Source organism: Pagrus major, chromosome 15, assembly GCF_040436345.1.
Source record: "Pagrus major chromosome 15, Pma_NU_1.0".
In the NCBI taxonomy this organism is placed as follows: domain Eukaryota; kingdom Metazoa; phylum Chordata; class Actinopteri; order Spariformes; family Sparidae; genus Pagrus; species Pagrus major.
The window spans coordinates 24,507,432-24,529,960 of record NC_133229.1 but is presented as its reverse complement, the minus strand read 5'-3'; the positions used below and the strand labels follow the sequence as shown (position 1 = coordinate 24,529,960).

The following is a 22,529-nucleotide window of genomic DNA, read 5'->3' as shown; positions in this document are numbered from 1 at the left end:
CAACGACTCGCCCGTTCGGCTTGTTTGTTGTGTTGGAGAAATAACTTTAATTTTATTGTGTGTACGTTTATTTTTTACCTTAAAATGGATGACATTGGAAGTTTTGAAGTCAGGTATGTCGCCCCTACAACTATATTTACTCCTGTGCGCTGTATATACACCATTAACATTATTGTTTTTATTACAAGTTAGCTAATTTAAGCTAATATTGAGCCCCAGTTCGTGTGTACGTTAGCATGACATGACATAGCAGAGTCAGAAGGTCGTTAAAAAAAACACTTACCAATGTTGTGAATGTAATTCTATGTTAGATAATGTGTATTTGTTTTACTCACCCCAGGTGGATACAAGGTTTTACAAACAAGAATATCGAGTTTGTCGACGATAAAACAGTTTGTTATGCATGTGGGAGTCATCTCTGTTTCCTGAACCTGGAGACACAAACACAAAGTGTGCTTCACAGTCCTGGACGAGGTGTTGGAGCTTTGACAGTCAATGCCAATAATGGGATGTTTGCTTTCTCTGAGCAAAAGCTATCCCCAGCTATATTTGTGTACGTTTTCCCCGAGTTTCAGTTGAAGTGTGAACTAAAAGGTAAGGTGATATTATCTATGTATCTGCCATAATATGCCAATTAGTAGGTGTTGTTTTTATCAGAGGTGGAAGAAGAAGAATGCAAAACCTTTATTTAGGTAAAAGTAGCAATGCCATAATGTAGAAATATCACATTACAAGCAAAAGCGATAGCCATGCTAATAGATTACTAATACTGATGCAGCATTTTGTTGCTGTCTTTGCTTGAGGTGGAGCTAGTTTAAACTAAGTTCTGACTCACAAATCTGTGTCAGTTTTTGGACTTCTCTCTCATCTTTGATTTTGTGAAATATCGGATCACTGTACATCTTTGGGCCCTTAAACAATCATTGAAATCAAACCATGTGAAAAGTTCAGAAGGGAACCTTTGGTTGAGCTGATGACAAGTCACGTGACTGTGCAGTTTTATTACTAGCTTCAGGGAAGGGCTGCACAATTAATCAAAATATTATCGCAATCACAATATCCAAATCCCAGAAGCTGCAATTTTTTGATAAAGGTCAAAATTTCGATGAAAGCTGCAGAGATGCCCTGGTCTACAAATCTTACTCTCCACATGTTTACTGATTCAGACCCCTGTATTAAGCAAAAATGTTTTCTCACATTAAGAAACCTTCATAATCTTAAAAATGAAACATACTGTATGTTAAGATTGGAAAAAAATGTATTGTTCTAACCACTAATGGACTCAAACACACACTGAAACATAATATTTGGTGCACGAGAAATCATGAACTGCACAGACAAGAATAAAAGGTAAATTTATACAGCTGCTTGATGGAAGCGATGACCTGAGTAATTTGATTCTGGCTCTGACACAAAAGATGTTTGTTCAGCAGCGTTGACAGCTGATAACCAGCACCACCACCAGTTAAAGATACTAAATACTGTTTCTGTTGCTACAAATTAAATAGAATATCTTCTTTTTCTTAAATGAAGGATTAAAGTTTTAACACCAAACGTTTTTTCATTGATACATTCAGCCTGTGTAGCCTAATGAAAAAACCCTGGCATTTCTTAAACACTAGTCCGTCCCAGAGACAGCACAAAGCAATCAGCTGTGAATTGAATCAGTGTGTGTACAGACGAGGTTCAGTAAACAGCAGAGCGGTTACACAACAGAGCAAGCAATATGTATGCTCAATATTTACAGCAGCAGCAGATGGAAGCTGCAGGAAACTCAACAGTCAAGTTTCTGCTCACAGCTGAACATCAGCAACCTGTTTCCCCCATTTTTATTTTCATTATAGTCATATCCAGTCGTTGAAGGAGTACTAAGATGTTTACTTCAGTACCACAGTGTAAAAAAAACAGTATAACAATTGAAACTAGAATGGCACATCTTAATAATGTATATTATAATAATAATCTTATTTCACTTGTTGATTACATTTCTATTATTAATCAGAATTTGTGGTGAAACAAAAGTTTAAATTAAATGTAGGAGTAAAAAGTATAATATTTGCCACTGAAATTTAGTGGAGTAGAAGTATAAAGTAATATAAAATGGAAATATTCAAGCTAAGTGCCGCAAAATTGTACTTAAGTACAATTCTTCAGTAACTTCCACCACTGTTTTTTTTCCTGTGATTTCATTGTAATTTTCTTCAGAGATTTATTGATTTATTTGTTTTCATGCATCCCTCCTACTTTAATTTTCTCTGTCACACATCCACACCCTAAACAGTTACCGCTTATTCTGGTTTCTAGGAACAGCACAGCTGGACTACACATCTCTGACATTAAGTGATGGTGGTCCTTATTTGGGCTCTTTTTCCGCTCTACCAGACCACACCATAACAGTGTGGTAAGCCACTGAAACCAGTACACTACCTTACATTGTGTGCCACCTATGTTTCAGTTATGTTTATTTAGGCAGGGCAGCTCTGTTACTGTAACCATGACTGTGTCATGCAGGAACTGGGAAACCGCTGAGCCCATTTGTACACAACCACAGGCCGGGCGAGATGTAATTTCTTTGGTGTTCAACCCCCTGAATTGGCTCCAGCTTTGTGCTTTGGGCAGCAGATCCCTCACTGTCTGGAATATTGAGAAGAGTGCCAGCGTTCATGTCCTGAAACCGAGGTAAAGCAGACTTGGCTGCACAAGCAAGTAGTTAAAATCTAAACTGATGTATGGACATAAGTGAAACCTGCTATGTAATATTTGTTGTGTTGCAGTGTGATCGAGCTTCCAGCAACTGATGGTTCCTCTGTTGAGAGATCGGTGGCCAGTTCTCATACCGTCAGTGACAAATCGCCATATTTTGGCCCAGAAATGCCACCATCAGCCATCTCAGGGATCAAAGGAGACAAGGCAGAAACCATTGTGGTATCGTCCCACTGTCACTTATACGCTATCGTCAAAGAAATAAATACACTTTCAGCAATTGATATGTTTGTTTTGGTGATACAGCTGTGTCTGTTTTTTAGGGAAACAGTTTTGTTATCATGCAAACAAACTAATACAAAATGTAAACTGTCACAACTCAACATGTGTTTAAACAGACTAAACTCTGCGCCAAGGCTAGACTAACTCCTACTGCCATCTGCTGGACAGCCACATCAGAGCTTTATGTGGGCTGTGCGGAAGGCTTTCTGCTTCTGGTTGAGCCGGAGAGCCTCTCTGTCTCAGTCCTCTTCAATCCCACAAGTAAACAAACACAAACACTGGGACTGGTACTGGGCTGTGGTTGATATTTTTAACTCACTGGGAGTAATTATGTTGTTTCATATAGATTTTTGTGTCACTTTTGTTTAGCTGCAGATGCCATCCCCGAGCTCAGACGGATCCACTTTCAAGGTTTAACCCTTCACAAGAACGGTTTGATGGCTTTAGGAAAGGTACAAGCCCACCCACTCGTTAACATCTGCGTGACACCTTTAAAATGTAAAAAAGATTAATACATTAATCTGCTAATAGATAATATGATTTGCAGTGTCATCAGGATTTCTCAATCACTCCAATGTAAAAGCTCTTTAAAATCCTTATGTTTTACAGGGGAATGTGATGCACTGTCTGCAAATCAAGCAAACTCAGATCAACATCACACAAACATGGCAATTAAACGGGCCTGTCACAGCTGTGATGAACTCCCCTGACCATAAAACATTACTTTTATCTTCTAATACGGTAAGTATTCATAAAAAATAAAAAAAAAACATGTTATTCCATCAAATAATAGCATGTTACACAAGAGCAAATATATGTTACAATCTGAGAATACAACAACATTTTATTTCTTTAGGGGCAAATCTACACGTTGAACCCAAACCGCTCGGACGAGATTGTCAAGGTCCTGGATGTTCTCAGTGGCAACTTTGTGGCAGCAGCTTTGTCGCGCACTGACAGGAAAATTTGTGTGGTAAAACATAATGTGTTGCTCAAGAATTACAGTGTCTAGTGATGGCATGTGTAATTTAGGTCAGTGTCTTTTAAGTGAGTTGTGATGTCTGTGTTTATGCTGGTTGCAGTCAGTGAGGGACTCCGGAGAGCTGCAGCTGTGGTCCACAGATGGAGTTTGCCTTGGTTCCCTGTCCCTTCAAACCGAGGTCAGATTGACAACATATGAGCATTCAGAACATATCAGTCGAGCCCATTGGCTGGATAAAAAAAAAGATGCTGAAGTGCCAACATGCATTCTTACTAATGACCAGCAGGGGGTGACTAAACCGGTTTAAAAAATCCCATTGTATGTAGGGATGGGCAGGGATGATGCATTTTTGTAAACTAACCCATAACCCAGAAGTAAGCATTGGCCTGGTTCCCTTGTCAAAGCCTATTGGATTTTGAGTGATTGCAGAAAATAAGCTCTGTGGCAAACACAACGTTATGATACTTAAACGTTTTGTTCAGCAAGATAATCTTCACAAATGAATACCACTTTTGTGATTCTGAAGCTGGGTTCAAACGTAATCCCTCTCACGTGATATCATTGGGAAGCAGGCATAAACAAAATGGAGATTAGCATGAAAGTGGGGAGATGCCTTCAATGCAGTCTCAAGGGCTAGAGTCTTTTTTATTGCTTGGCAGCATCGTCAGCTGCTACTTGATGCCTCTCTCATTGGCTGTTGAAAATGACTTAAATAAAAAAATACATTTATCGGAATGGAAGTAAATTAAAAACTTGTAATTTTTCGTCTGTCTAGGTGAGAAGTCTGGCCTGTTGTCCTATCGCACAGTACGCGGCTGTTGGAACAGCTTCAGGAAACGTCCTCTTCATCGACCTGAACAGGGAGCAGCAGCCTCGCCTGGTGCACCAGGTTCATCTCTACCACGCTCCTGTGGATCACCTAGTGCAAGTATCCTCCACCCTTGTAGTATCTCATCATATATTTATGAAGTAGAGGCATTTGTTATCTCTACCCATAAAACCCTGAGGGAACAACTGTTCTTCCACTCATGGTCTTGAAAGCAAATTAAAATGTCACATTAAATGGTAACACGCCTTCTTATTGTGTGTTCAAACCAGATGTCTGTGTATGTGGTGTGTGTGTGTTTGTTTTTCTTTTTACAGTTTTGATCAAGAGGGACACTACCTGCTCACTGGGGCCTCAGATTCACATATCTACGTACTAGATGCAAAGCCATCAAAGAAGTTTTCAGTCATAGGATACACAGGTAGATTCTCTTTTTAACATTTTTTAATTGATTGTACTGCTCTTATGTACATACCAAAATGCTGTTCATATTAATGCATTTTGTTTTGTTTTTTTTTACCTCAGAACTGATTAATAGATGTACACGAAATGATTGTCCTCTTACTGTAACACTTAACTTAAAAAGAACAATGTATTAAGTAATTTCAGGTATGATAATTGAAAGATAGAGCGAGATCAAGCTGACCCGCCTCCTCTTGTCCTTTGATTTTCTTTTCCAGTTGTTCCTGGACCGGTTCTGTCACTGTCCACTCAGTGCATCAGGGACTGTGAGCAGGTGAAAGTTCTCGCACTGTGCACCGGACAGGAGGGCAAAAATCATGATGGTAGCCTGCTCACGATGCTCTCTCTGCCTGCGAGTGACCTTACAGGTACAACACTGATGGAGTACAATAATCCATGACTTATTCTCTTTTTTATTTATTTATTTTTTTGGCACCTGTTTAACCTTGTTAATCACAGGCCGTTGTGCAATTATCTGGTGCACACCCAGAGGAGAGAGAACTTTTTATGAAAGAGAACACATTGAGGTTGAGGGTCTCATGCAACAAATTATTCATAGGCTCATGGGGTGATATTGATCTACAGCAACTCGGGAGGTCCACTGCAGACATGGGAGAAGTGAAGAATTTACTTTGCAACTGGCAGTTAATGAGTTAATGAATCATCATCTCCTGCAGGTGAGAGAGATTTACAAGGTGATTAAACCAAAAGCCAAGGATTGTGCTAGTCGGGAGAAATTAACTGAGTAATAGTGGCCTGCGGCTTGCTATGGTTACAAAATCTGCAAGCAGCAAATAAAGGAGTTGCAGTTTTCTGGACTTCTTCTTCTTGTTTTTAACTCTGGGAATCTCATCATTCATCCATGGACGTGCTTTAACAGTGGACTTGCTTCCAAAGAGAAAACCCCATCCACAGACATTAGCATAAACCATTAATAGTACTCAACAGGACATTTTGATCCAAATGTTTAGACATGTCGTCACTTACACTGTTGAAAAGAAAGAAAAGCATGTGAGGGGTTTACAGAAACACACCCTGTATTTATACTGCCTGGAAAACTATGTTGAACAAGATAGACCAGGAGACAAATGGGTCTCTAAAAGGAAAGAAACATTAAGTCAGACTGGAGTTGTGCCCACACAGGTTAAATGGGATTTTAAAACATGATTGTAGTGTGTGCTACCTACATGATAGTTAAAGAGCCGCTCCAGACATGTTCTAAGAAGTAAAAAAGACTGTTCTTTGACTGATCATTTTTTTCTGATAAGTTTTTTCCTCAAAAGAAGTTTCGTCATTTTGTGAAAAAAAAAAAAAAAAATCCTTAAAATTGCATTTACCCAAATATATGTCATTTCAAAAATGTAACTACATCACAGGAAATGTCTCATATTTTACTTGTAAGTCTGTTTTCACATCACACTTGTGTAAGTTGAACACTGCAACAGGCTTAGTTTCCAAACTATTTGTGATGTGGTGAAAATCAGTGGATCAAACAGTACAACTCTGTCTTCAATGAGCACAGAGAAAATGTACACTTTAAGCAATGAATATGAAAATAGTCTTCTAGTGTCAAACTCTGCACATACTGTCCTATGAATAAAGCCATGGAAGGCCAAAAAATACTTTAAAAAATATATATATATGTATTGTCTAATGCTTAAACTGATACAGCTCCTTTTCTCTCCAAACAAAGGTGCCGGGAGCAATTACTGAAGAATCCCTCAGTATTATTGTAGATATGTAGATGCAGGATTAGCAGGCGCTCTGCAGTTATCATCACTATAGACCTGCAATTGTTTAAAACATGAAAAGGAGCCTGACTGTTTCTAATTACTTATTTATTTACTTTTAACCACGGCCACCACGGAAATCGTTACAGCACTTGGGAGGGAAAAAAAATCTAAAGACAACAAACACATTCCTCGATAAATCATCTGATCCACTTCCTCAAAATATAAGCAGCTGTTGTTGCTGGGCAGTTTTGCGACTCCCTCCCCCTTCAACCTACCCCGCCGAAAGAGAGGAAGAGGGAGTGAGAAGGGAGATGTGACCCGTGATTATCATAATTTATAAAAAATGAAGTGTAGTGAGGGTACAGCCACTTCAACATTTCATACACAAGATCTTTTAAGGTGAATGAAACACTGAATATATTTATTATGACTCTACTGACTTGCAGGTCCAGACTGTGTAGACCGACATGGTTGCCTGTCTCCTCACGTCCTCAAAGTGTCCAGATACAAAGTGCCTCATCCACTTCAGTCCTGTGTCCTGGGAGTCAGCAAGGTCTTTGCTTACTGCCACAAGAAGAAAACTCTTCAGCGATTTCAGCTTCCTCAGGTTTACTGCTGCTAATGTTTCTGATTCTTGTAAACATAATTCTCTGTCTTGATTCCCCTGAAATATCATTGACACATTTAATCTGGGTGTTAACACATATGAAGTCATTATCCTGCTCTGTGTCTAGGACACAGACTCCAGTCAGCCGGTGGTCCAGCTGAGACCAGAGCAGGAAGTGCGGGGTCATCCTCTGGGCCCTGCCTCTCTTGTTCTGTCTCCTCACCAGTTGTGGCTCACTTCTGCGGGCCGAGATGGCCTCCTACGCATCCGAGAAACTGCTTCCATGGTGGCTGCTCATTTTTTATTATTATATTTTTTTCTTGTAAACATTTGAGTCATGACTTCATTGTCTGTTGTGTGTATAACAATGGTGTTGCTGCCCCTACAGGAGCGGTACATCGAGCTGCAGTGTCATTCATGCCGTGGCGGTGGAGTTCGGAGCGTGTCGTTCTCTGCAGACAGCCAGACGCTCCTCACTGCTGGCTTTAACGATGGCTCCCTTGTGTGTGCTGATCTGAGGTAAAGCAGAAAGCAGCCTGTCTAACAAAGCGCACCACTGCGAACAGTAGAGGGAACTGTTGCTCGCAGTAGTGATGTCACTCTTCTGCAGTTGGAGTGAACATAAGACAGAGTTTTTCCTCTCTCAGTGTCGGCTCTGTGGAACAATAGTAAATAAACACAACTAAAGTGGTGAGCTGGAGGTGATCATGGTCATAATTTTGAGGAAAACAACGATCCAGTAAACTTTACAGCACAATCTCCACAATGAATCAGATCCCACTCGCATTCCACATCTGCTCGCTCCTGTGTGCTTTACTTTTGAACTTAAGAAACCTTTTCTTGTTTTTCCTCAGCTGTTACTACTTTGCTATTATCTGAAATCCCTGTTGTGTTAATGTTTTGTTTTTTTTTCCTTTTTTTCCCCCTACATCTTTTGATGGTTCACTGTGTGTCTAATCTATTAGCTGCTTTCTTTGTTGATGATATGTGAATTTAAAGGAGTGGCTGGTCATATTCTGTTTCATTCCTTCCTGTTTCATTTATTTTATCTCCAACAAATCCTACAAAAAGACAAACACCAACAACAGATTGACAAGTATTGTCTGTGTAGCCAAAGCCTTAAATAGCTTATTCCTCTATGCCATAGAAATCATTGTTGTCCAAAAACTGCTGCCATAAATACTCACAGCTAAATAACTGTCCTCAACAAATACACTCTTGACTCCTGTTTGAGAAACATTTGCTAAATAAAAAAAGCACAGTGCCCAACTGTTTTATGAAATTATTTTAAAACTCTTTGTAAAAATGAAACTATATATTCGTGACCAGTTTTTAAAGATTTATGTTTTCAGTAGGAACAAATGGGCTTGGTGTTGAATGCAAAATACAGGGTAGGGAAGTCAGAAATTACAGAGGGATGAACTAATTACTGTTAGTTTGGTCTTTTCATGCGATTTGTTGGGAATAAAACAATGGTAGAATACCGGCAGCCTCATCCTTTAAGGTTGTACTTCTCTTAGACTCACTGTAAGGTGATTGTTCATAGTTAGACTGCATTTACTGAAATCTGTTGTATAATTCACTCTTCTACAGCTTTGACTCATCTTAGGTATGTGTGGTATAAAATCTAATGTAAAAGTAATTTCATCATAAGAGAGAAAGGAACAAACACGTCTACTGCACAGTTTGCTTTATTTCCATTTAAACACGCTATAAAAATGTTGATTTCTATATTATCAGTCCTATAATTGGAGTGACCAGACGTCCTGAAAAATTTGGGACAATCTGGAATTTCAAGTATTTATTATATAATATATTATTATAATAATTGTCCTGAATCCAGAATCTGTCCTAACTGTCCCACAAATTAGATTAAGCAACAGTTTTGATCAGTTACAACCTTATAAAAACGTTAAATTCTGTCTGTTGTGAAACACTTTTTCGGTGTCACCCTGCAGCCAACTCTGCAATGCCTACAGCAGTTTGCATGCTTCGTGAGTTATGGCTGTTGTTTGTTTTAGCTGTGTACATTTGTGCCGTGACTTGATAACAGCTAACAGCTACTGTGAGGGCAGTGTTGTGACGCTGTTGAATTTATAAGAAATTACAGAGGCCACTGTGACCACGCCCAACTTCCCTGTCCCTTATTTCACCCGTTCTCATCTGTTCGACCTATTCATAACAAATATATCCACTTATCTGCTCTCTTATTGTGTATTTCTTACGTGTTTCCATGGCTTCACACAGGATTAAAGGTGTGGATGCTGGTAAGGTGAATAAAGCTACCCAGTACAGCCAGTCTATGGATCATCTCTTGAAGAACATATTCAGTACAGAGAATCCTGTCCTCGTTGACTGGCCTGAGTGGGGCCAAGGGTCTCCAGCTGCCACTGAAAAGTCAGAGGAAAGTGAGGTAAACTGTATTATAAATAAGCAGTAAGTTAGTGCTGCTTAAGAGCGTACTAACTGTGCTGGTATTGATGGTTTTGAAACACCAGACAGTACACTGCAACTGCAGAAAAGGCAGGAAAAAATGTAAGGCATTCCAGTAAGTTTGAATAATATAAGGATAAATGTGAAGTGTCTGTAAGAAAACAGTTTGTTTCTGAGCTGTTTCAAACATACAAGAACAATTTTGTGTTTTTAATTAAGGCACTGTGGTATAAATCTTGCTGAATATTGCTCAATCTAATTATTTAATTATTGTTCATGCAAGAGCCTCTTTCGTTACTCAACTAGATTAACATTTTAGCAATGTGCTCAAGCAAATGCTTTAATGCATCCACATGTTTGTTATATTTTAATGTGCAGGTCAGTGTTGAAGCAGAGTCTGTGGATGTGACGGAGCAGGATGAGAGTTATAACAGCCTGCTGTCTGCTCCACCTTCACACCCCACCTGGCTGGAAAGCAGGCGAGAGGCGGTTAGTGACTAACATACTGTGAAATTTGCGGTGGTGGCATAATGTTAACAATGTTAACTATGTTTAGATACCTCTTTCGTGTCTCTACGCCGTTGCAGGTGGAGGGTTACGACAGTGCCCTTTGCACCTGTGTGTGATATCTTGCCGTGTTGTTGTTGGCACACAGTCTCTCTGAGCAGCAGCTTGATTTATCGTCATGTGTTGAGTGAGAAAAACAACCAATTAGCAAGTAGTAAAGTGTTATGAAGCTGATAAGCATTTGTAAAAAAGTGTTCAGTTCTTTGTCACCTGACAGAGCTTCTTGATAACAATACTTTGATACTGAAGGTGTGGCAGTCTTTGAAATGTGGGTTCTACGCCCCATTGAAAAACACGTATTGGAAATGGGCCGAGGCACTTTCCAGTCTGCTTTTATGCTACAACATGCTTTCTAATATGACTCACCTCGGTCATGTGAGGACTTCTATTTAAATCAAGCTGCATCAAGTTGAGTGATGAAATGTTGGATAGCATGTGATTTATTTTCTCTGCCCATGTTGTGAAATTAATTGTAATTAACACGACGTCTGACACTTAGTTTAATTTACTGCCTGAAGGTATAAACACAGCACGAACTTTAATTCTAACTGAATCAATACTTTATTGTAGAGAGTATCATGAATTTCTGAACAAAGAACAAACTCAGTAAGATTGGAAATATGTCTAGCAAGATTGCAGGTCAACAACACCGCAGTATTTCACTACTTTGTGAGAACCGGGTGGCAGGAAAAGGACGGACAATCCTCAGCGATGTATCACACCCTCTCTATGGTGAATATGAGTTGTCACGATCAGGGCGGAGGTGCAGGGTGCCACCTTTGCGGACTTCCGTGCCCAGAGATGGTTATATCCTCTGGTATAACTCTGTTAAACAAATCCTTGTCACGTGAATTGTGTGCCAGTTGGGTTTTGGTATATTTTTATTCTTTTTTTTTTGGTGATGTGGTGAAGCACTTTGTTTTTAAATGTCCTGATTGTAATTGCTGTAATATTTTGGTTGTTTTAGTTTGATAATTGCCACAAAAATAATTTCCGAAGGGTTGATAAACAAAACTAACTTTTTTCATTTGTTTTCAATCTGTTTATCTTAAACAGGTTCTAAAAGAAGAAAATGAGCAATACTCTGAGACAAAGAAAAACCTGAGGAAAACAGTCAAAGAGTTACGTGACACTGTAAGTGAATTACAATGTAATTTGATTCCTTACTTTTAAAAAGGGACAGTGTACGTTAATCAACATTCAAACAAATGTAATTTCACCCGAGTTAGCTGAACGGCCAGTTTTCATCAGGAGTCCCTTCTCCTCACCTTACATATTTGTTTTTGTCCTTACTTAAGAAGATATTTATACACTCTTGAGCAAGAAAAAACGTATCATAGCAAACGCAAAACTTGCTGACAAAACAAAACTCCTCACTGCATGTAAGCACAAATACTGTGCTGTTAAAAATATTTGGTAAGTGCTGTTCAATTAAATAAGACTTATCCCTGTAATTATATGCAGCAGCAACTATCCAGGCAACACATACACACAAAATAAATTAGCACTCAAAAGCTAAAGAATAAAATAGAAGGAAGAGGAAGTCTGAGGCTCTCAAGAGCTTGATGAGTTAAAAAGCCCTTAATATCTCATGGTTATTGAAGCATAAGTAAAAACATCCCTATGTGTTTCAGCCAATGAGGCCTTCATCTGGGCAAATACAAAATGGTCGCCTTTGGTCTTTCATATATTGGTACGGAAACAGTCAAATGATTAGTCTAGACAGTTTAAATCAGTTGACAAACCATGTTTAGCAGAGAGACTCACAAGCAATAAACGAATAAATAAACACAAAAATGTATTTTTATTGAGAATAAAAGCTGTTTGTAGAATTCAGATTATAAATACATGAATAATAATGAACTACTTTATATAAAATACACATGTAAACAAGCTATGAAGCCATGCTAATGTCAACTTATGTGAACACTGAATTGAAAGTGAAAAAACAAACAAAACAAAAAGTTTGTCGAGCGAACAATATGACGATTTAACTGTGTTTTCTGTTTTGTCAGATTCAGGAGATGATGCGCGAAAACGACAACCTCCCAGATATCGAGCGTCTGGAACAACGTGAGTTCAACCTGGATGTTGAGGAGCAGAGGAGACTGGAGGCCATGGTGGAGCAGGAAGTTGTTCGGGTAAATCACACACACAAACATGGGCGTTAATTTTGCTTTGAGGTCACGATTACAGGGTTTCTGAATGCAGTCACTGTCATTGTAGGTGAGAAATGAGATTGAGTGGGAGAATTTAGCCAAATGTTACCTCCGTGATGTCCTGAAGAGAGAATGCTGGGATACTATGAAGGTCAAAGGCAGGACTGTGAAGGTAAGATGGCTTATAGTGTTACAATTCTTAATAATCACAGTGTGTAAGAGTTTTAAATCACTTCGGGCCTTCTCCCACAGGCCTTTCACTCTGAGCATGAGGTGAAGAACTACCCACTGAAGGAGCAAACAGAGAAAGAGGTGGAGGACCTTCGCAGGGTTCAGAAAATGAGGAAGTTAGAAGAGGCTGCTTGCACCGTAAGCAAAACAGGGTCCAAAACAGGCCTGAACAATCTGCGGTTTAGATTCTTGTGAACACTGCAGAGAGGAGCACATGTGACGAGTTAGAATGAGTTTGATGATATGTTGCTCAATATGTTTAATGTGAAGCAGAAAAGGCAGCATGCAAAGTCACAGCATCAAAAGTTCTACATTTTCTTTAGTCTGTGTTCAGTGTGCGGGTTTTTACACTCTGGGAATACATTTTATGGCAAAACCACTCAAGTCAAAACAGGTTTGCAGCTGGAAAATAATTTGATGTTTTGAATCACAGTCCTATCTGTGACCTTTCAAGGTTGTAACTTTTTAAAATGCTTGAACACGTGCCAATCCAACAGTGTTGACACTCTTCTAGATTTATGGTTGTGTGGCTGAAAGAGAGTTGATACGATAGCTATCTTCAGTGGGATGAAGTTTGTAATTTTATGGCCACAGATTCTCTCTAATTCAAAGTGTCGTCTCCACCTTTAAACTGCAGCAGAGCAACTTAAAGAAAGGCTCCAACACAATCATCGCAAAGGAGGAAGAGCCGGGGAAGGAAGGCCACGAGGCGGAGAGTTCTGCTGTGACGGGAAGTTTCTCCGCTGAGTTAGGATATTCAAATCCCTACGTCTACAATCAGTTCAGCCTGCAAACCGCAGAACAAAGGATCAACCAGATAATTCTGCTACAGGTGGGAACCTGCTCAAAAAACAGCTTGAGCTCAGCAAAAGTGTGACAATGATGCCTTTATATCATACAGTACTTTTCCAAAACAGTGCCCAAAACACAAACTAACTAAAACGAAGAAAGTGAAATAAAGAGCGCATAAAATAAGGTATTTATAAGAACTGATCATAAATAGTATTTTTTCTTTGCTGAATTTCACTCGGCTCCAAATGCAGGATGTGATTTATCGTGCCAAGACAGCGTTCAATGCCGACTTTGAGGCCGTGCACAGGCAGAAGGTGCAGGAGCTGAACCGTGTGAGGGAGAGGAACAGACACATCAGGGCGATCATGCTGGAGCTGGACATGAACGAGGAGCTGTGGGAGCCCAGCCTGACCAACAGCGAGCAGCCAGAGAGGCTGCTCACTGTGGATGACTCTGAGGTGACTGACCTCTTCATGAAACATTTAAGCTGTTGACAAAAGTTCACAGAACATCCTGAACTGCTTTGTGGTTTGTCCATTTTTTTTAGTGAAATATGAAATTGTATGTAATTATGTTTGTTTCAGTTTTTTTCACACCTCACCAGAGAGATAATGCACCTTTGTCCTACTCTAGATAAAAGCAGAAAGATTCCTCACCCCAGAGCAGAAAAAGGAGGAGGAGAGGAAGAAGTTGGAACAGCAAAGACGTTTGGCTGCCAAGGTATGCTGCCGTAACAAATGTGTTTTTGTTTTTTAACTCTTGTTTGTCGCTATTTACAAATTCTTCAAATACTTCCATCTACAAAAAACTGCAACTGCTGATGACAGTAAGCGTAAATGTAACAGTCCTTTGCCAGAATGAAATGAAATACATCACTGTCTTATGTGTCTGTACAGTGGATGCAGCAAGTCGTAAATAGAAGTTCAGCCCTGTCATTAATGAGATCTGTCTGTGTTAGGGTGATAACTTCATGGACAGAGCTCTCGGTGACATGATGGACGGAGTGCTTGAAGTGAAACGGGAGGACATCTTGAAAATGGTGGGCCAATGAACTGATCCCAGATAAATTATTTTGTACAAAGTAGTATATCAAGTGTCCAATGAAACTTCTACTCACATATTTGATCAATAAATTTAGAGACAATATGAAACACATTTGGATTTGCAGATAGCGTTATCTTCTTTGTCAGTTCAAATGTTGAAACCAGGCTGATATAAAGATCTGGCAGGGAAGTGGTGAAGTTTATTTTTAGTAAATCAGCAGGCTTACATCTATCAGCAACATAGAAACATACTGTAAATTAGAGCTGTAACAATTAGTTGATTAATCAGAAAACTCTTTTGAAAACTTGTTAGGTTGTTTTTCAAGCGAGAACCTGTGATTTCAGCCTCTCAACTCGAATATGAAGATTTGATGAGTTTCTTTGTCACATGTGATGTAGTGTATTATTTATTATTAGATGTTAATTTATTATATAATCAGATCAAAGAGCAAAAGAAAACTCTTCCCTGCCTCCTGCCATCACTTCTTATGACGTAAACACAACGCTACATCGCTGCAGCCTCTAATTCTCTAACTTTTGGCAAATTATGCTTTTTTTAACTTAAATTCTTTTCTATTCAGTGTCAGTTGAATTAGACCAATCAGCATGAAGGGCACATAGTTTCTATTGAATTGACTCCACAGGAAATACCTCCGCCTGAGTTTGTTTTGACCAAACCTGGCATCCACTGGACTGAGGAGGAGAAGAAAGTCTACAAAGAGTATGAAAAGAAATCCAAAGACCTGAGTTTGGAGAAGGAGAAATACAAAAAGGTATTACGGTCGATACGTTCACAGTTCTTTGCTATGATCAGAACTTGTGATCAGTGATCAATGTGAGTCAACTCATTAACTCTGTAATTGCAGTCACTGGAATGTGAAATGAAAAACATGCAGGCATCCACCAAGGAAGCAACCCAAAGGTTTGATGAAACTTTGAGAAAGCTTTTTGAGAGGAAAGTGACCTGTGAAATGGCGATATATCAGGTGAGCCAACACAAGCACACACACACCTGCAGCACACGAAGGTGACACGTGGTCGGACTCTTTATCGGACGTGGTATTAACATCCGTCCTGAGTGATCCGATCACAAGTGGACAGCATGTCTCGAGCGACCATTTATGTAAGGAAAGAAACAACTTGATGTATTGCAGATTTACAAGACGGCACCAGTGATTAAGAATCTGCAACTCTCAAAATCACGTGATTTAGTAAGGGAGTCTGGCGATATTGCCGTCGCTAGTTCAATACTTAGTTGAAACAGTGCGTTCGCAGACATCTGCTGCTGACACATGTAATTTATGGTACAGCGAACCACGTGGAAATCAGCCAGCGTGTAATGCATGCTGCCTGTTTTTGTGGCTTCTTCTTGTTTAGCGGGGGGCGTCAGTTGAGAAGTGAGTCAGTGTCAGTGTGGCTGAGGACACATGTGCGTACACACTACTTAAAGAATGTAGTCACATGCGGTCCAGACCACCTCCAAATGTGTATGTCGGATCTCAAACGCGTCCTCAATGCATCTTGGAGGTGCTAACACCTGTACTTAGAGCTGAGTGTGACCAGATCACTCAGGACAGATGTTGACGCCAGGTCTGAACAGCCTCATAATGGACACATTAAGTCATTACATCAGTTCCTTTTTCTCCCTTTTTCTCATGTTCCTCACTCAAGATGAAGGGCCCTTTCTTCTCAATGTGGTTTCCTCCTTGAGATAATTATGAGATATGAGATCTTGTGTGTGTGACGCCGTAGAAAACGCTGTTCAGTGTCGTTTTTGTATTTAACAGGAAGAGCTCAAGATTACCTATCTGGTGTATTCGGTTCAGATAGACGAGGAGATGAGAAATCGAGAGATGGAGCTCAAGCACAAACTTGAAAAAACGACGGCACACAAGGTCAGAAAATGTGAACACAGTAATGCCGAAGGAATTTATGGCTGCCAGCTTCAGATTCTGTTATTTGTGAGTGGATGGTGTTCTTCCAAAATCTATGAAGAGCTGCTAATCCCTCAGGCGTGTTTTTGCAAGAGCCAACCTGTGCGGTACTCTAATTCGTTCATGCTTTTAACCTGTCACAATTTCACATACATGCCGCTTATATTTCTTACTGGCATATATTTCTACAGCAGGACAAAATTGGGGAAGAGGTGAAGAGACACGAAGAAGAAGTAGAGTTGTTTCAAGAGAACTATGACAGCACTGTAGCTGAGGACAGAGTAAGCCGGCTGGTAGAATAATGAAATCATTGTGACTGTAAGAGCACATTTATAATATAATATCAATCCATGTGTCCCAAGGTTCTTGACAAAGAATTCAGGAAGGAGTTCTTTGATGTACCGAGCCATCTGGTCGATCAGCTATACAGATTATTCAAGCGTAGACCCAGGTTTGTAATACATTTTAGTTACGAACATAATGCAGTTGTGCTGAAAGTTACATGATTTGATAACCACATCATAATTCTACATGAGTGAACAGTTGCAGCGCTGTCTGTCTCTTTGTGCGCCTCAGGGCTCAAAAGATAAGGGCCCAGTCCGACAACAACTCCAACCCTTTGAAAGAGCAGCGTCTGTGCGGCTCTCTAGCTCCCGACGCGCTCGGTAAAATGCTGAAGGCGATGGAGGAGCTGGATGCTCCGCAGAATATGCCAGAAGGCTTGAACCCGTCAATCTGGGAGAAGTTTTGCTTTGTCCGCAAAACAAAAGTAGAGAGTGAGCATAAGGTAAAGTAAGGACACAGACAGGTTAAAGGGGCTCTATGGGACAATTTGTAGCGATTTACATCTATTATTAACTTCTTTTATTGGCCATACGTGAGCAGACTGTAACGTCATGTGAAAAATGAGATCTTCACAGTCTCTCTTAGTTGGCTCTACAAGCCTGTGGATTATTTATTTAAGTCGTTTAATGCTGCTAGACTGTGATTTCTTTGCGAAGGACTAGTAGCTTCTCCATCACTGCATTTTTATTTATCATTTTCACTTTTTTCAAATAGATTTCGGAAGCTTTACCCAATGATTGTTTGTTTTTTGTGTACGCTCACTGTTTGACTCGTCATTTGCAGGTAAAAGTGAAAGCTTTGACTCTCGCTGAGATGCAGGCGTTCCTGCAGCGGAGGAGAGAGGAGGAAAAGACTGCTCAACAGGAAATTAAAAATATCTCTGATGAACTTGAGAGGTATGATTGTGATGTTGCACATTAGACACGAAAGCCACAAAATCAGTCTCTTTCCCTGTAACAATAATCATAGGTGATATAGTAAAAACAAATTAAAACTGTCCTTGTCCTGTTCTCTCCTAGTCTGCATAAGGAGAAGAACCGTTTCCTGACGGACATAATGGTCCAGGTCTTACTCAAACAGGGCCAGGTGGAGGTGTCGACCACAGACCTGACTCCTGACTACACTGACTCCGTACTTCTCCACAGGAGTGTGGTGGAGGATCTAAACAGCAGCATCAGGGTCAGACTACACAACCACAACCACACACACAGACGCTTTAATTTCAGATTCTTAAAAACAAGGACGTACATTCTTATGACAGACCTTTGTTATGAAGATGTCTGTGCTTGTAAAACGATAATTATCGATATGTTCAGACAATTGGAGAGCAGAAGATCGCCTCCATGGTGGAGCGCAAAGACTTCTGTAAGGGCATCATCCAGCTGCAGTGGGAGCACAAGAAGATGGGGATGCAGATAGAGGACCTCAACAACAAGGCGAGGGACATCCAGATGGTACGACTGTCAGAAGAGCAACAGGATGTGAGTGTAATCAGGATACTAAAACACCCGAACTCTGCTTTCTTTCTAGCTTCCTCAGGGACCTGTTATCTCTACAAATACTGGATAAAAACCACTAAATAACACTTTCTGAGCAATGATGCTACCAAATAGTAAACAGATTCGACTCTGTACATAATTCTGATATGGCAATTACATGTCAAAAGTTCAACATCTGCTTGTAATATCACTGAAATCTCAATATTTGGGATGAAACTTAAACCCTATTCGCATTTTTGGTCAAACCTCAGTCGCTGATATGACGGCAGGTATTTCGGTTTTGGCATTGTCAGATGTTTTTGCGAGCAGAAAATTGTTACCAGCCCGGAGTACAGATGGATCATCTTTTATGATCGCAGACACACACACCCTGTTCACACAAACACCCCACCCCATTTTTTCTCTGTTTTTGCATCTTTTAAAGTCCAACAGGTAAAGACGTATGCTGTCTTTATTTCCGCGTTGATACAACGATTCAAATTCTAGGAGAAACAGAAAAGCTCATCTCCTTCATATGGCAGGAAATGTCAGTCCAAGGCGTCAACAGGCAGTTTAATTAAACACAGACCACAAAACTTGACAAGAACATACTTCACTCATGCTCGCAGTCCATTAACTCCTTCGCGCACAAAAAAACACAAGGAATTTCATATGTTAGCCGTATAAAAAATAACAGGGAGGTGGTGGTTGAGCAATGAAAGAATACATGAAGATCAAATGAGTCACAAATCATCTTATTTTCAAAAAAGTGGATGAGCATGGCATAAAACAAAACATGTTTCCAGGCCTCAGTGCCAGTTTCCTCTGGCACACGGTCCAGGTAGCTCTGCTGAGGCGTGGCACTCAGCTTCCTGTCATTGTTTAGGCCCCCTGAAACCTTGAGGGAGAAAAACCTTATATGTAAACAAATCCATCCTGGGGCATTTTATGATGAAGCGTTTCTGCCATGACTGTTTGTGAGATCTTTCATCAAAAGAGTTGACGCTTGATAGAAAACCCCTGTCGGAGACTCGATCTGTTGTTCTGAGTTCTCATTTCACACATCAGTTATTTTTCAGCTACTCACTTTTTCTTTGCAGTACCTCAACAAGACAGATCGAGAAAGCAGCATGTCCAAGCAGGCTTCCATTCTGAAGAAAAATAGAGCTTTCCAGGAAAAGGTAACAGAAAACCAACAGTGAGATCAAAAATACATATTTTTCTGCTAACCTGTTGTGAGAAGCCAAGTTTTAAGAGATATCGGCCGTAAAGATGCCTGTTTTCTCTTTGATACAAGATACTCATGATAATCCACAGGCCTTTTCATGTAGACACTGAGGATGCACCGTTTTATCAGCCTAACATCAGTATTGGGCGTTATTTGCCTTGTTGACTGACATCGGCCTGTTGGCGAATAAGATGAAATTTTGATGTCAGTGGCCCACAGTATGTTCATCTCTTGTGTCTCATCCATTTTGCGCTGGGCACAAACGCTGTCCGACTCCGCCTTCCTGGTGGACCACAGCATTACTTCCTCCATGATCCTGGCAACTTCTCATGTGCACATGCCGAGCAACGTGCTGTGAGCACGTGTGGTTTGTTTTCAAATAAAAGTGAGAGAAAATGTCTCAGATGTTTGAGGGGATTTTGAAGGAAAACAGAACAACTTGATTGTTTCTACTAAATTTAATTGCTTTTCTAATCTTTTACATTAACATTTAATTAATTTATGTCTCACATAAAGATGTTTTTTGTTGGGTTAAGTACTAAACACTCTCCTCAGTGAGTAGTAGGTAGTCGTGGCAGGATAAAAAGGCTTTTGAAGCAGTTATTTTTCAAAGAGTCCACAGGAGCTGTTTTCTTTGTTCCGAACTACACCCAGTGAATCACTGTGCAGAAGGAAGTGTGCATCTACTCATGAGGGAGAGGCTGGATAACTTTGCCAACTATCATTAAAGCTCAGCTGAGGAAGATGCCATGAATGCTTACATCCATTGCTGTTACGAGCAAGAGCCTTGCATCCATTAGTAGATGCATGTTTCCTTGCCCACAGTGATTTGGTGTAGTTCGGTAGAAAGAAAACAGTTCCCACATGAAAATGCTCAGAACACAGTCTGTGGATTATCTTAAGTAAGCTGGGTCATGATTTCTGGAAAGAGACAATGCTGTTGAGTTGTTTTTGGTGCTTTAAGTCAATATACACATCAATATCAAATATTTTTAGACTCATCTACAGAGTGTGCAGCATCGCATAAAAAAGATCGAACAGCTCAACAGGCAGGCAGCAAAGAAAGCCGAGAGGACTGCAATAGTAGAGCAGCGATTACCTGATATGCAGGTGACTGTGGCAGAGAGGAGACACATCTATGAAGCAACAGGTGATACAACTAGTTTCAGCTCTAATGAAACACACTGCAGATTGTAGAGCCTGTTCAGACTGATAATGTGGCTTGTTTGGTGTTTAGCTTCAGAGGAAAATCAGGCGGCTGAAACAGAGGAGCGCTACCAGGAAATCGTCCAGAGGAAAAGACTGGAGGACCTCGCCAGAACACAGGCAGACGAGCTGGCTGACCTCTGGGCTGAAGTCCAGCGTCTGAGGATGAGCAGCTTTCCTTCACTTGATCAGCTGAAACACACCTGAGCAAAGCCGTATTTTTAAACAGATAACAAGGTTTTATTTACACGTTACTTTACATGAAATGTACAACTCAAGCTGTGAACAAAAATGGTGCAGCAGCATCAAATAAAACTGATTAAATTTATGATTTGTCTTCTGTGTTTTTAAGTGCATTTATCAGGTAGTAAAGTCCTCCTCCGTGCGGTCAAAGTGCAGAATGCCATCATCCAGACCAAAGAGATCAATAAGCTCGGACAGGCTGCCCTTTCTTCCATCAGCGGGGACTTCTGACTGGAGCTCATACAGCGCAGACTGAGCACAGCTCCGCCACTTGTCGATCAATGTTTGGAGCTGTGTTAAATCATTCTGGGGAAAAGAGACAGACAGTGTGTCACTTTAAGTGTAGTGAAACGGAGGAAATCATGTTAGGAGCAACCCAGACAACTCAAAATGTAGCCGGTACCTTGCCTCTGTACATCTGAACCATCTTGAGCCTCCGCACAGTCTCCATCTTGTCTTTAACCTCCTTCCTCAGTCGGTCTCGCTGTTGTGCAAAGTCTTTAGAAGGAGGATGTGTTGGTTTGGGAATGGCTCCAGAAAACCTTTCACTCCCCGCTCTCGCCTCATTTCTGTTTACATCTACACTGGGGACGATCAGTGGAGGATTATTAACCGTCTGACGGGAATCTGCTGAAACTTGTTGGCTATCATCCTCCTCCTCATCATCATCAACACAAAGGCGCTTGGCCACAGAGATGGGCGAGGTGAAGGAACGCCTTGATCTCTTCAGCCTCTCCTTTAGAGAGGAACTCAGCACCTGATGATGCTGCTGAGAGGACAATGAAGGAGTGATAGGGCAAATAGTTAGTCAACATGTGACTAATAGTACATATTAGATAATCTTTCATTCATCTGACATAACTTAAGCCCACTTTGACGTGGCTAACCACATAAAAATGCACTTTTACCTACCTTTCCCTCTTTAAATTCACAGGGACTTGACTCCACTGAATCACAAGGTGAAGAATAGTCTCGTTTCACTTTACCCGCTTTAGGAGTGATCTCCATGGGGGAAACTTTCTCTAACTCATGTGAACTAACGCTGTTGTTGTTTTTGCTGTAGAGCTAAGATAGCTTAAAGAGTATCAACGTTAGCTTCTCGCCAACAAACACGACAAGCTCCTTTCAAAAAACAAAACTACCGAGAGCACGTCAGAGTGCGTGTACACGAACACTCTGACAACTTAAACTGGCGAGAAACAAACTGGTTTTTCACAAAACGTGGACTAAAACATGAAACTGAACACGATATCAGACTCGTCTGTTTTTCCGGGG

At 40.4% G+C, this 22,529-nt stretch overlaps 2 protein-coding genes across 3 annotated transcripts; one reads left to right on the top strand and one right to left on the bottom strand.

The window, feature by feature from the left end:
* Positions 1 to 84: 84 nt before the first annotated feature.
* cfap43 (cilia and flagella associated protein 43) lies at positions 85 to 21,339 on the top strand. The gene is made up of 38 exons (XM_073481298.1): positions 85 to 113; positions 341 to 594; positions 2,305 to 2,401; positions 2,512 to 2,679; positions 2,775 to 2,925; positions 3,102 to 3,246; positions 3,361 to 3,437; positions 3,595 to 3,726; positions 3,842 to 3,958; positions 4,068 to 4,145; positions 4,743 to 4,891; positions 5,111 to 5,214; positions 5,474 to 5,623; positions 7,441 to 7,595; positions 7,723 to 7,881; positions 7,984 to 8,114; positions 9,843 to 10,008; positions 10,407 to 10,517; positions 11,652 to 11,729; positions 12,611 to 12,736; positions 12,822 to 12,926; positions 13,007 to 13,123; positions 13,623 to 13,817; positions 14,029 to 14,235; positions 14,411 to 14,497; positions 14,736 to 14,816; positions 15,465 to 15,593; positions 15,687 to 15,806; positions 16,608 to 16,715; positions 16,949 to 17,035; positions 17,117 to 17,205; positions 17,331 to 17,541; positions 17,883 to 17,995; positions 18,119 to 18,278; positions 18,416 to 18,580; positions 19,678 to 19,758; positions 20,802 to 20,955; positions 21,043 to 21,339. The coding sequence occupies exons 1-38, from the start codon at positions 85 to 87 to the stop codon at positions 21,216 to 21,218; spliced, it is 4,962 nt and encodes a 1,653-aa protein (XP_073337399.1). The 3' UTR covers positions 21,219 to 21,339.
* Positions 21,228 to 22,529, bottom strand: sfr1 (SWI5-dependent homologous recombination repair protein 1). 2 transcript variants are annotated; one of them, XM_073481299.1, is made up of 3 exons: positions 22,167 to 22,529; positions 21,658 to 22,023; positions 21,228 to 21,560 (listed from the first exon to the last, which is right to left on the bottom strand). In XM_073481299.1, the coding sequence occupies exons 1-3, from the start codon at positions 22,260 to 22,262 to the stop codon at positions 21,372 to 21,374; spliced, it is 651 nt and encodes a 216-aa protein (XP_073337400.1). In that variant the 5' UTR covers positions 22,263 to 22,529; the 3' UTR covers positions 21,228 to 21,371. The 2 variants fall into 2 exon arrangements, with proteins under 2 accessions (XP_073337400.1, XP_073337401.1); XM_073481300.1 differs by having other exon boundaries at positions 21,658 to 22,020.

Excerpts from the sequence above, each read along its gene's own strand:
- sfr1 (XM_073481299.1), bottom strand. The coding sequence starts at position 22,262 with ATGGAGATCACTCCTAAAGCGGGTAAAGTGAAACGAGACTATTCTTCA. Across the intron at positions 22,024-22,166 it reads GTGAATTTAAAGAGGGAAAG|CAGCATCATCAGGTGCTGAG; the intron begins GTAGGTAAAAGT and ends TTGTCCTCTCAG. Across the intron at positions 21,561-21,657 it reads TTCAGATGTACAGAGGCAAG|AATGATTTAACACAGCTCCA; the intron begins GTACCGGCTACA and ends TCTTTTCCCCAG.
- cfap43 (XM_073481298.1), top strand. The coding sequence starts at position 85 with ATGGATGACATTGGAAGTTTTGAAGTCAG. Across the intron at positions 15,594-15,686 it reads AGAAGGAGAAATACAAAAAG|TCACTGGAATGTGAAATGAA; the intron begins GTATTACGGTCG and ends CTGTAATTGCAG. Across the intron at positions 17,996-18,118 it reads ATCTCTGATGAACTTGAGAG|TCTGCATAAGGAGAAGAACC; the intron begins GTATGATTGTGA and ends GTTCTCTCCTAG.